Source organism: Sceloporus undulatus, chromosome 1 (assembly GCF_019175285.1).
Source record: "Sceloporus undulatus isolate JIND9_A2432 ecotype Alabama chromosome 1, SceUnd_v1.1, whole genome shotgun sequence".
Taxonomy (NCBI): Eukaryota; Metazoa; Chordata; class Lepidosauria; order Squamata; family Phrynosomatidae; genus Sceloporus; species Sceloporus undulatus.
In genome coordinates this window covers 327,200,705-327,212,838 of record NC_056522.1, presented here as the reverse complement: position 1 = coordinate 327,212,838, position 12,134 = coordinate 327,200,705, and the positions used below count along the sequence as shown (strand labels likewise).

The following is a 12,134-nucleotide window of genomic DNA, read 5'->3' as shown; positions in this document are numbered from 1 at the left end:
TCTATGATTCTATGATTCTGTATCATATTGCATTTTATTGTATTATGAGGTTAATTTTATGAGAATTTTAGTGTTGTAAACATTTGTGTGCCCTGTATGTGATTTTGCCTCAATCCGTAGGGAGAGGTAGGGAATAGAAATAAATTATTATTATTATTATTATTATTATTATTATTATTATTATTATTATTTCCACAATCCTTGTTTCCAGCAGCACTGGTATGAAAGTCATGGACTTCTTGCAATGGCATCTGCACTCTGTATCAGAGTATTTTTCTGAGGGTGGGGTGGGAATAACATTTTAAAATCTGAATTAGGTAATACACTGTTTGTGTGCTGCTACCTCATGCTTTTCAGCAGACACATTTCTGTTTTCATAAAGGAGTAATAAATTTATGGAACTCATGTTCCCACTTGGAGAAGGAGGGGGAAAAGGAAGATTAAGCACAAACCAGAAAGTTGCTTTTCCTGCCAGTGGCTGGTTTCTGAGGGCAGCACTCTGCTGCTATGTGATTTTGGCCAATGAAAGTAAGGAACAGTCTAGTTTCTCACAAAAGATCAAATGTCTGCAAATTTGGCTTCATATCTTCAAATGTCCTTTTTTTTTAAAAAAAAAAAAGATAGTTGGGAACCACAGTAATATTGCTGGGTTGTTCACATGGAATACATAGTTTTTCTTACTCCCATTCTTTCTATGATGAGATGTCAAACATACTGAAATACATAGGGTTCAACTTCAGAAGTTCAGAAGGGCCAAATGTAATACCTAATAATTTGCCAACTGAGACAATACGCCACACATTTGACAAAGTGGTTCATATCGTTCACAAAAGCTTATGCCAAACTTGTTAGTTTTTAAAGTATCTTAGGCAGGATACAGACCACCCAAAAAGGGCAGTCTCCTGCCGCCCTGGTTTGCTCCGCAGGTAAGCCGCAGCCTCCAGACCGCGGGGCTTCCCCACGGAGCTAAAAGAACCCATAAAAAGTGGGTTCTTAATGCGGCGCGTTTGTGACACCACAATGTGCCAATGGTGCACTGTGGTGTCACAAACGCGCCATAGTGTGAGGACACTATGCGTCCGTTGCGTTAAAATGGCGGTGCCCGTGTATACAGAGTGCCGCCATTTTGACACCCCCATCACATGCTAGGGACGAGGCCAATATGGGAGTGCTGTATTGGGAGGTATGTATAGCGCCATAGTCTAAATTAAATTGTTACTGTTCCCATTAGTATAAAAAGTAAATTTTGTTGTAAATTCCACTGATTCTGCATCTTACAAATGCATTTAGGTCAATAGTTAAAATCTCAAAACCAGTGTTAGGAAGAAGCATGTTGTTCATAGATCATAGTCTGATTGATTTATGACACTGATTTTACATATCATCATCTGTATTCCTTTGACATCATACTTGATTAAAATTGTGCTTCATATAGTTCTTTGTATGGCTTATCCCAGGAATGACTATGACAATGCATATTTTTAAATTCTAATAAATTCATCAATAAATTTGGGTAAACACCAATATTATTGTGCATAATGCATCTATCACTTCTATATTAAATTACCTTTTTAAAATCAAAAGTTGTTTAAAACATATTTTCATCAAGCCTTTATTTCATGTTTTAAAAAGTCTTGTTAGAATCCAATCATAAAGAAGAGCCTGTTGGATTAGACAAAGGTTTTACAAGGCCAGTATTCTGTCCTCTTGGTTGCCAGCCAGACATCTAAGTTAGAGCCCTAGAAGCAGGACTTGAAAGGAACAGGACTCTCCATTTCTTACTGTAATTTCTTGGATTCATCATGGATCCCTGTTTAGAAAGTGTTATTTTGTCATCTAATTTCTAGTCCTTTGTCACATTTTATAGAACTTAGCAACATGTAAAATATATAAAATGGGCAATTTTACGTTTTTTAAAAGAATTTTTGAATGGATACCACTTTGACCCATGATTTGTTTGATTTAAACAGTCAACAAAGCTTAGAATTTCTATTTCATATCCCCACTGAGGCATACTTCAGTTCCTCTGACTCCTTTGCTAAAGATGTCTGTTCAAGCCCAGGTGTTTGCCTTACATATTCTGGAATGACAGAGATAAGGAATTAATTCTACTTCTCTGCAATTCAAACACTCATGCCACCGAACTCTCTGCTGCTACCTCTCATAACCCATCTGGATGGGAAAGAATGTCTCTTGAATCACATGTATTGGAACATGGTTAATGTGTGGGCCTTTGGTGGAATTGCCTCGCATCAGATGGAGAAACCGTTTGTGTGCAGATATCCACTTGCATAAGATTTCTCAGCCCAACTTGGGACAATTTTTACTTTCTGCTGCAGACTCCCATGATGTAACACTGAGAGTTGTAGCAGGAAAGAATTAGGGGTGGGGGTAAAAAAGCAAGGTTTTTTTAAACCCCAAAATATTGTGAAGTGCAAGAAATCTTGTGGCAGTTGATCATTTTCTCAACCAGATGTCTGAATATGTTGAGATATGTTTGCTATTCAAGGAAGATTTTTTTTAGTATTCTTTACATCCCTAAAACAAATGCAGAGTTTATGAACTGCAAGAAGAAACTATCTTATCCTTCTAAAGAAAAGAATACGGGCACATGTATTTCAGACATGAAATACTCTGGAAAATTTTCCAAGCGGAATTGGTTGCTCTTACAGACTTCTTTAATATTGCTTTGGGGAATTAAGACAAACTTGGTGATGAATACAACTTTCTATTAGGCAATTTTCTGTTTCAGTTGTGCACAGCCACTTATAAGCCACAAGATAACAGCTCAATCAAACCTTATTTTATCAGTCTTACTTGAACAGAGAATAGTCTGATAGTACATCCAGTCATGGAAAAAATACAACACATCTAATAAACTGTTATTTTCAAAGAGGAAAAAAGACATTTGGTATTACACTTTTTATTTTATTAAACATACCTGTTTGAGTTCTCTTAATTTCTTCTGCCATGCAGCTTGAGCAACAGAAATATATTTGTAGTCAGTTACATAACAGTTTGCCATAAGGATATGGTGGAGTTCAGCACCGTGGCTCATGGCTTTCAGGACTTTTTCAACGTGGTTTAAGGAAAGCAAAGCCTCAGCTTCCACACCAGCATTTGTAAGCTGCATAGTACATGGCACTAATGCAATCTGCCCAGCACAGTACAGAACATCTCCAATCTGCAAGAGAATAAGAATGGGGGAAAACATGATAAAAGGGGGCTATAAAATTTTATTTAAAAATTATTTTTTAATCTGGAAAAAAAGATGCAAGTATACTAGTGTGAAGGTCATTTTTGACAAGAATTTAGCTATATCATAAAAAGTAAAGAATTTTAATAAGTTTGAACCTGAAAGTTAATACATGCAAGTCCACCTTCAAAGAGGTCAACAATGAACCAAAGAGGGAAGCCCAGAAATATGTAAATTTAATCTTTTGCAATTTCACAATATTTCCAAGGTATCTAGGGCCCGGTACAAACAAGCCTTCAGTGACAACCTCATCATGTGCTAGGGTTGCCTCGGGCACGGGGACGCCCTGCAACCTTAGCACATGACGAGGGTGTAATAATGGTGGCGCCTTGTATACATGGGTTGCTGCCATTGTTACTACATTTGTTTCCATCTTCTCAACCTAGAGTACATAAAAGAGGGAGGGGAATGGTACTAGTCCTACTTGTCAATAATCCTCATTCATTTAGAGTAACAATTCTCATTAATTTATAGCAACAATTCCCATTAATTTTTGTGGTAAGCTCACATCATTCCTGTGGTATATGGGCCCCACAAAGCAATTCTTCCTTTCATCCCACAAATGTGATAGCAAATAGCAAATACATTTCTATACCACTTCTCAGTGCACTTAAGCACTCCCTAAGCAGTTTACAATGTGTAAGGTAATTGCTCCCAACAAGCTGGGTACACATTTTAGAGACCTACAGAAGGCTGCAAGGCTGAGTCGACCCTGAGCCCGTGACTGGTATTGAACCCACAACTTTGTGGTTTATGAGTGAGTGGCTGCAGTATAGGCATTTAACCACTGTGCCACTAGGGCTCCTATTGATATTGATTCAAACATTCAGTTGTTTTTAGGACAGAAAGGTTTTGAGATTCAGTATACATGCATATAGTAGGGATGAGGGGGCTTAGTGGTTAAGATGCCAGAAGATCAGAAGGTTGGCAGTTCGAGGCCCGAGTGCTGCATGATGGGGTGAGTTCCTGTCAGTAATCCCAGCTTCTCCCAACCTAGCAGTTCGAAAGCACGCAAATTCAAGTAGAAAAACAGGTACCACTTTGGTGGTTAGGTAACAGCGTTTGGTGCAGTCATGCTGGCCACAAGGTCACCGGAGTAATTCTTGGACAATGCTGGCTCTTTGGCTTAGTAACGGGGATGAGCACTACCCCCTAGTCATAACAATCGGTTACAACTAGACATTCATGTCAAGGGAATAACTTTACTTTTACCTTCATATAATGCATATGAAATATATTTATGTAAGATGAAGTATTACTTTGCAGGTTTAATTTAAATAAGCTATATAAACTCCATTCACACAACACTGATCTGAACTAAGGAAAAAACAAACAAACAAACAACTCTCTTCTTGGATTGCTTCATCCAAAAGTCTTAAGGGAGTTGCACCCTATCCTGGCCTTGCCTTTGAATTTCTGAGATGGTGGCAATGGCCAGCAGTGCTTTCTTTTAGTTTTCTTTTACATTAGTTGTCTGCTTTCTTGGAGAACTGAGACCTGGCTTTTGTCATTCTTGCCCTAGTCACCATCAGGCTCACTTACTTTAATGGGTTTCACACAAATCTTCCCTTGAAAACAATGCACAAGTTGCACGTTGGTTCAGAATGTGCTGGCTGCTTGGTTAGGCCTAAAAATGTTATTTGAAGTCAAAGGCTTTCATGGCCGACATCAACGTTTTTTTGTGGGCTTTTCAGGCTATGTGGTCATGTTCTAGAAGAGTTTATTCCTGACGCTTTGCCAGCATCTGTGGCTGGCATCTTCAGATAAATGTTAGTTTTTAAGCTAATTTTGGGAATAATGTATTAATATTATATATTTTTTCACTGTTACAAAGGTAACATGCTCCTTGTTGGTAATATGTTACTTTTTTTTTTTAATTTAAACTCAAAAACAAATTAAGCATCAAGAGCCTTGATCCAGATGCCTAACTTTCCAATGTATTTCTCCAAATCAAACTTTAAAGCATCAAGTAACATTACTCAAACTATTTATTATGTTTGTCTGAAGATGCCAGCTACAGATGCTTGTGAAACGACAGGAATGAACTCTTCTAGAACATGGCCACATTGCCCGAAAAACCCACAAAAAACTATGGATGCCGGCCATGAAAGCCTTCAACTTCACATATTTATTATGTTGATGTTAAAATGTTTAAAGCTGTGCATGCTGGATAATTTCATGTTAGTGGGGTTGGGAATCTATTTGTGTTTTAATCCAAACATGAAATGATTTATTCAAGGTGCTGAACTGATTTTGGGGATAGAGGATCACACCTTGATAAAACCTTTTAAGTTCAGGCTAAAATGCAGAAGCATTTCATTCAAAATGAAAACTACCAACTGCAATTAGCTTAAAGCAATGATAGTGGCACTTGATGCTTAAAAAATGTTGCTGCTGTTAAAAAGTTCCCAAGCTCTGGCTAGAATTCTGCTGAGAGCAGATCACATCACATCCTTTCCTGGCTCCAGTGCTGGAAGTGCTTGGCGTGTTACAGACGGCCCAGAAGGGGCAGTCTCGCACCACTGCTGGTTGCTGTGTCCGGGAACTGCAGCATCCAAACCGCGCGGTTCCTGGACGCAGCAAAGAAGGAGTGCAAAAACTGTGCTCCTTCCTCAGCCCAGGAAGAGACGCTGCGAGGTGCTAGTCGCACACTCGTGGCATCACTTCTGTTGCGCAACGTGCGGACGCAGAGCGTCCGCTACGTCAAAATGGCGGCAGCCATGTGGAACGGCTGCTGCCATTTTGACGTAGTCATTACACACGAGGGGCAAGGCGCGTCAGGAAGCGCCACCCCTCACGTGTGATGACAGCGCCTCATGGGCCCATCTGTAACGTGCCTTGTTTCCAGCTTGACTCAAGGAGCTGTGGTTGGCTGCAAAGACCTAAATGGCTGAGACCTTGAATATCTCAAGGATTCCTTCTGTCCACATGAGCTTAATTGAAAATTTCCAGAGTTTTGAGTAGCTTTCTAAGAAAAGTAGCTTTCAGGCCTCTGCTTTTTCTTATGTCAGCTTTTATTTCAAAAGTTGTCACTTCTTAAAGGAATGCACTTTTATACTTTAAAAACTCTGCTCTTTTTTACTTTTAAATTCAGTTTCTTTTCTTCTTGCTTGTTTGTAAGCTCCCCCTGCCAGCAGTCTGGCAGGAGGATATAAGAAATAAATCAACATCTTTCCTCCTGATATCTGTATCCAGGCCATGTGTTAGAATCTTACATGTTCTTATTTGCAAAATTGTCACATGTACTAAAACACTTCCAACTATCTTTTTTTGCATCGTGGTCAACTTATCAGAATACAGTATGCAAAGGGATCTTTAAGCACCTTTGAGACTAACTGTGATAAAAACACTGTACCTTAAGATTTTGTAGATGTAGTCTACTCCCAAAAGCTTATGTTACAACTTCTTTCACACAGTTATTCTCGAAGGTACTACAAAATCTTTTTGCATACTAATATACCAGACCAACAGGGCTATGTCTTGGAATTTTTATCAGAAATAATTCTGCTATAACATAATAGTTGCCTCCCCCCAAAATGTGAAGAGATCTCCAATACTTTAAATAGCTAATAACGCTTGCCATGTCTTGGCATATCCAAGCCTTGGCTTGCTGTGAAAATCAAATGTTGTTCAAATGCTCCCTCCTCCTCCTTCCACTTCACTCACTCCTGTCCCAGCTTAAAATCTCATCCCTGGCTTGCAACCACTTCCCACCATGTATTGCCATCTACCTCCTTTCAGTTCTGGTTAAAATTTCATCTCTTGCCAATTCTCCCTCCCACTGCTTCCATCCATTTGACCTCAGTCCAGACTTAAAATCTCATCTGGAACACTCTCACCCCCTCCTTCCATCCACCTCACTTGCTCCTCTCCCAGCTTAACATTGCACACTTGCAAATGCTCTCACCCCAATGTCCATTCACATCAGTCATTCCTGTCCTGGCTTAAAAGTTGATTCCTGCCTTGCAAATGATCCCAATTTCCTCTTTCATCCATCTCACTTCAGTGCCTCACTCCTCAAACCAACATGATGAACTGAACGGTTAGGGAATGCTGCTTAGCAGAGATGCAGACAGGTGCCAAGTTCGAATGCTCACAATGAAATCATGCTATAACCAATTAAGAGTTCATGCTCCGCAAATAGTATTCCTCTATTAACCAATCATATTATTGCCAATTCACCTTGTAAAAAAACACATATTATAGCACAACTTACTGTAAGTGACAACCACACTACAAAGGCAATCATAGGCACTTTCCAGACCTCCCCAAAGGGCGGTTTGTAAAGTGCCCTCATTTGCTGCGCGGAGTAGCCTCAGCGGCCAAACCGCGCAACTGCTCCACGCAGCAAAAAGCGGCTTCTTTTTGCAGTGCCATTATGATGCCACAAAGTGCCAGTGGCACACTTGCGGCGTCATAACGGCGCTGAGACGTGCGGACGCTAAGCATCTGCTACGTGCTCGGCACGTACTAGGGTTAGGGACGTCCGGAAAGGACGCCCCTTTCTAACCCTAGTACGTGCTGAGCACGTACTTTTTGCCCGTGTGGAACGGGCCATAATAACACAAAATATGAACAAGTGAACTTCCAAATCTGGTATGAAATAAAAATGTTTTGGTGCCTTGATACATGAGAGAGCACATCTCTCTATATTTGCATATCTAAGGACTGAGATCTGCTGGTCAGCCTCTCCTTTGTATCCCATCAGTGTGGGGCAGTTCTTTGCTTTGTTATGGCAGCTGTAGAAGTCCCTTAGAAGCCTGAATGACACAAACACTGGTGTCATTCTGGCACTAAATAAAAACATAGCTCTTTATTAAACCCCCTGCAGCCTAATTTATTTCAACACATGTGCTGATTTTAATTGCTGTTAAACTGTTCAAAGACATTCAATATTATTTTTAATTTTAAACTGTCAAATTATTTAATATGATTTTTATCTATTTAATATATTTTTGTTTAAGCATTTTCATAATAAAATAAATAATTTCTTTATTTTAAATTATTTTAAACTGGTTAAATTGATTTTACAGTGCATTGCTGTGAGATCACATAATAAAGGGCATTTGATTTAAATGAATGAACAACTAAAAGATTGTACAGTATGATGAGGTGTGCAGCTCCTCAGTCGCTCAAATGACAACCAATGAAATGGTGTCCTAGACTGCAGCCAGCACACCCATGCTATGCCGATAAGAATGGCTTAGCACAGCAAGTGGAAGCAGACCACAAACCTTGCAAGGAGTCAGCATTAGAGAGCAATCTGAAAGCCAAGCCAAAGTCAGGATACCAGAAGTCAGAGTCATCAAAGCAGCCAGAAGGCAACAAGGGTCCAGTCCGTTCCAAGGTCAAAGCAACAGGTAGTCAAGATACAAGGAGCCAGTTCCAGCAGCAATCACACCAAAGGATCATGCAATAAACTCTGGCACTGAGCTGATGCCTCTCTGCACCTTAAGTAAGGGAAACTCTCCCCCATGTCACCTGAGGCTGGTTTGCTAATTGCCTTTCTGCAATTCTCCTGGATCTGCACCTGCAAGCACTCTCAGCCCTTCTTTGTTTATAGGTAGGCACATCCAGGCATGATTCCTCCCCAGAGTCACCACTAGGCTGTTGCACCACAGGAGGCATCTCACTAGCACTAGGACCTGGTTGAGCCTCCTCCTCTGGGGCTGGGGGATCACAGCTGGGACCTGGCAGAGCAGGATTAGCACCTGGTGTAGCTTCAATTAGCTCTTGCTCTGGAGGAGGCCCATCCTCCTCCTCCTCCGAGAGCTGCTCTTGGCTGGCCATGACAAATGGACTGTGATTGGGGAAACTTCCACAACGCACATTTTGTGGCAATATTTGCTGCTGGTGAGAAAAGGGAAATGATGAATGACCAGTCATTTTGGAGGCAACCTCATCACATCACAACCCCATACATCTGAGAAAGTAGGCTCAAGTCTACGAAACTCATGCTACCAGCTTCTTTCTTTCGGTTAGTTTGAGAGGTGCTACAATATCCTTTTACATAGTGTCTTTCTAGACTAACATGGCTATGTCTCCGAATTCATCACACCTAGTTATTTAAGAAATGCTACCTTTTACTTAGCATAAATTACTTTTGGGAAATCTGCAGAATGTTTTGCATGCATGATTTAAAAGCAAAATCTTTGCACACAACGTGATGTCCTCAAAGATATGGCAATCAAAGCATGTGACAAATCCATAGGCAGCTCCAAATCTGTCCACATTCCACCTTTTGGGTTAGTTTAAGGTGCCTAACCATCAGAATACAGAAAATCACAAGCAAAAAAACCAAATAAAATAAAACCAAATATAACCAGCACATTACATGCTTTCTTGATATGCTAAGACATATTGGAAATCAGAACAAAATATACAAACACTAAAATTAGTTATGGAGTACAATAACAGAATCAGAAATAATGATGGTCAAATGATAATGGTCTTCCTTTTAAAAAAAGGTAAAAAATGGAGGTGGGGGAGGAAGCCTCCATTGTTCTATGGAAGAGCTTTAAAGGTCATAACCAGCACTCTGGATTGTATCATGAGACAAATTTACTTAGCATAAATTACATTTGAGAAATCTGCAGAATGTTTTGCGTGTATGACTTAAAAACAAACCCTGCACACAACCTGATGTCCTCAAATACATGGCAATCAAAGCACGTGACAAACCCATATGCAGCTCCAAATCTGTCCTCATAAAGATGCCTGTATCTCATAGAAGACTCGCACATGTAACTATTGGAAGAGAATGTTAAACTATTTGGCAATCAAATTCTATGATTAGCAGCTGAACAGAGGGAGGAGGCAAAAAGAAAATATAATAGCTCAAGTGACATTCACCGACTGTATTTTTAAATTGTTTAAGATGTCTAAAATATTGTTCTGTCATGCTATATATAACCAAAAAGTTGGAAGAAAAATGAATGCAATTAATATTGTTGTTAAAAAGAACAAATGGTCTTTGTGTGATGGGGAGGGGATGTGTGCTATTTAAAAATATGTGCCACTGAACAAGGGAGTCCAGCCAGCTATCAAGTGGCATATTGACAAGATGAGCAACAAATCCAGAAAGAAATTATTCAGATTGGTGGTATTTTGTTTCTTCAGGCGGCTTTATTCCAAAGTTTATTCTGCAGACAAGGTGAAACTCTAGTGTAGGTCATTCACATTATTCCATCAAAAACCCTTCTTAGAGTTTGACCTCAACTTTACACAGCCCCATTGGCCCCCCCCCCCAACATTAATCATCAGATAGAAAGAGCTGTTCAACCAGTTCATTTCCCCTATTCTTGAACAGATTGTTTGAGACATAATATGAATACTAATTACTGATAAAATATCTGTCAGTGTTTTGAAATATGTATCAAGATAACACCGTCTTAAAAGTCTCCCGGATACTTGTAAAATTAATCCACAAGTTTTACTTGAAATAAAACTGGCAAGGCTTTCAGCTTCAATTCAGAGGTCCCTACCTTTCTTCCTGAAATAATTTCTAAAATGGCAGTGAAACATAATGTAATTATAGGTGGTTATAGGTAACAGAAATACACAGCTTAGTAGGAAATGGTTGCTCTGCGTGTATAGGCATGAAATGTGGGTGAAAGGTAGTGGTTGTCTTGCTCTTCTAAACAGGATACAGGCCCAACTCAACACTCTGGCAACTATTTTATAAAACTGATAATGAGTGGAATCTTCCTATTTTGAATGTATAGTAGCAACAAATGAAGCGCTGCCCTCAGTAGAAAAAAGCTACAGGTCTCTAAAGTATGCATGCTGATTAGTAAATTATCCCACTTTTCTCCATGGAACTCAAAGTGGTCTACCTGGTTGTCCTCATTCCTTTTTAATTTGAAAAACATTATGGCCCAATGCTGCATTGATGATGTATCTACAATGACCTAGTTACGATCTATCTCCTGACCCCTTAAAATCCACCTTAAAGGATAATCAGCTGCACCAACCAGAGTGAGGAGGCTTGTCATATCTGCTTGTCTCACCACAGCTCGCTGGCATTGGGGGACTGGAAGTGTCATTCTGTAGCACTGCACTCACCAGCGTCACAAAACTCCTATAGTTCTTGTGGCCTCACAGTTTTTAAAGTGGGATTTAGGATAGATTTGTGATCATGGTAATGATGCCATGATCATAAATATGGGTACCAAAATTTATGAGGTCATTGACTAGCTTACAACAATGTAAATTCAGAACAGGATGCTAGCTGAAGTGAAGTAGATTAAGCAGAAACTATACAACTGGTCCAACCCTAAAGTAGGGGTTTGAAACAATACTTCCTTGTTGGACTGGGGATACTTTTAACCAGTATGTTATGTATACCTAAGAAAAGTGGCAGGCAACACAGGATAGTCTTTCTCTGGATATTTGTTTCAGTACCACGATAAACCCAAATAAAAGATATTGCTGTCTTCTAAGGAAATTCATGTTCTTTCTCCAGACCTCCTTTCCAGGTGAATGACAGTATCTTGTCTTGCATGGACTAGATATGTTAGGAATTTTCTGGTGCAGCTCCCATGCCACTGAACAGCAATTTCCTTTTCTGAGCTGCAAACGATTTCCCAGTTGATGTAATGGACCTGATAATCTTCCTGGTTGCCATTGACATTTATGTGTAGACCACCAGACAACAGCAGTTCAGGATTTCATGGCCGCTATGGCAACCACAGGTCTTTCCCAACACATGTAGCAGGAGTTACTATAAGCCTGGAAATAATGTGTTATGTGTAGTGATGCTTAATGTGGTACATTCTGGAGTGACAAAGACACTTAAACAGATTTTTGCAAAATAATACAAAGCCTTGTAACATCATCATCATCATCATCATCATCATCATCATCATCATCATCATCA

The 12,134-nt window shown here is 39.7% G+C and overlaps 1 protein-coding gene across 7 annotated transcripts in view; it reads right to left on the bottom strand.

The window, feature by feature from the left end:
• The window catches only part of DPH6 (diphthamine biosynthesis 6), a 348,315-nt gene that overhangs the window by 118,932 nt on the left and 217,249 nt on the right, over nt 1-12,134 (bottom strand). For all 7 annotated transcript variants that reach the window (XR_006101224.1, XM_042444449.1, XM_042444471.1 and 4 more), the window contains one exon: nt 2,942-3,184. Coding sequence is in view for 6 of the 7 variants with exons in the window: in XM_042444449.1 (XP_042300383.1) it covers nt 2,942-3,184 (243 nt within the window). In the remaining variant the exon portion in view is untranslated. The remainder of the gene's footprint in view (nt 1-2,941; nt 3,185-12,134) is intronic.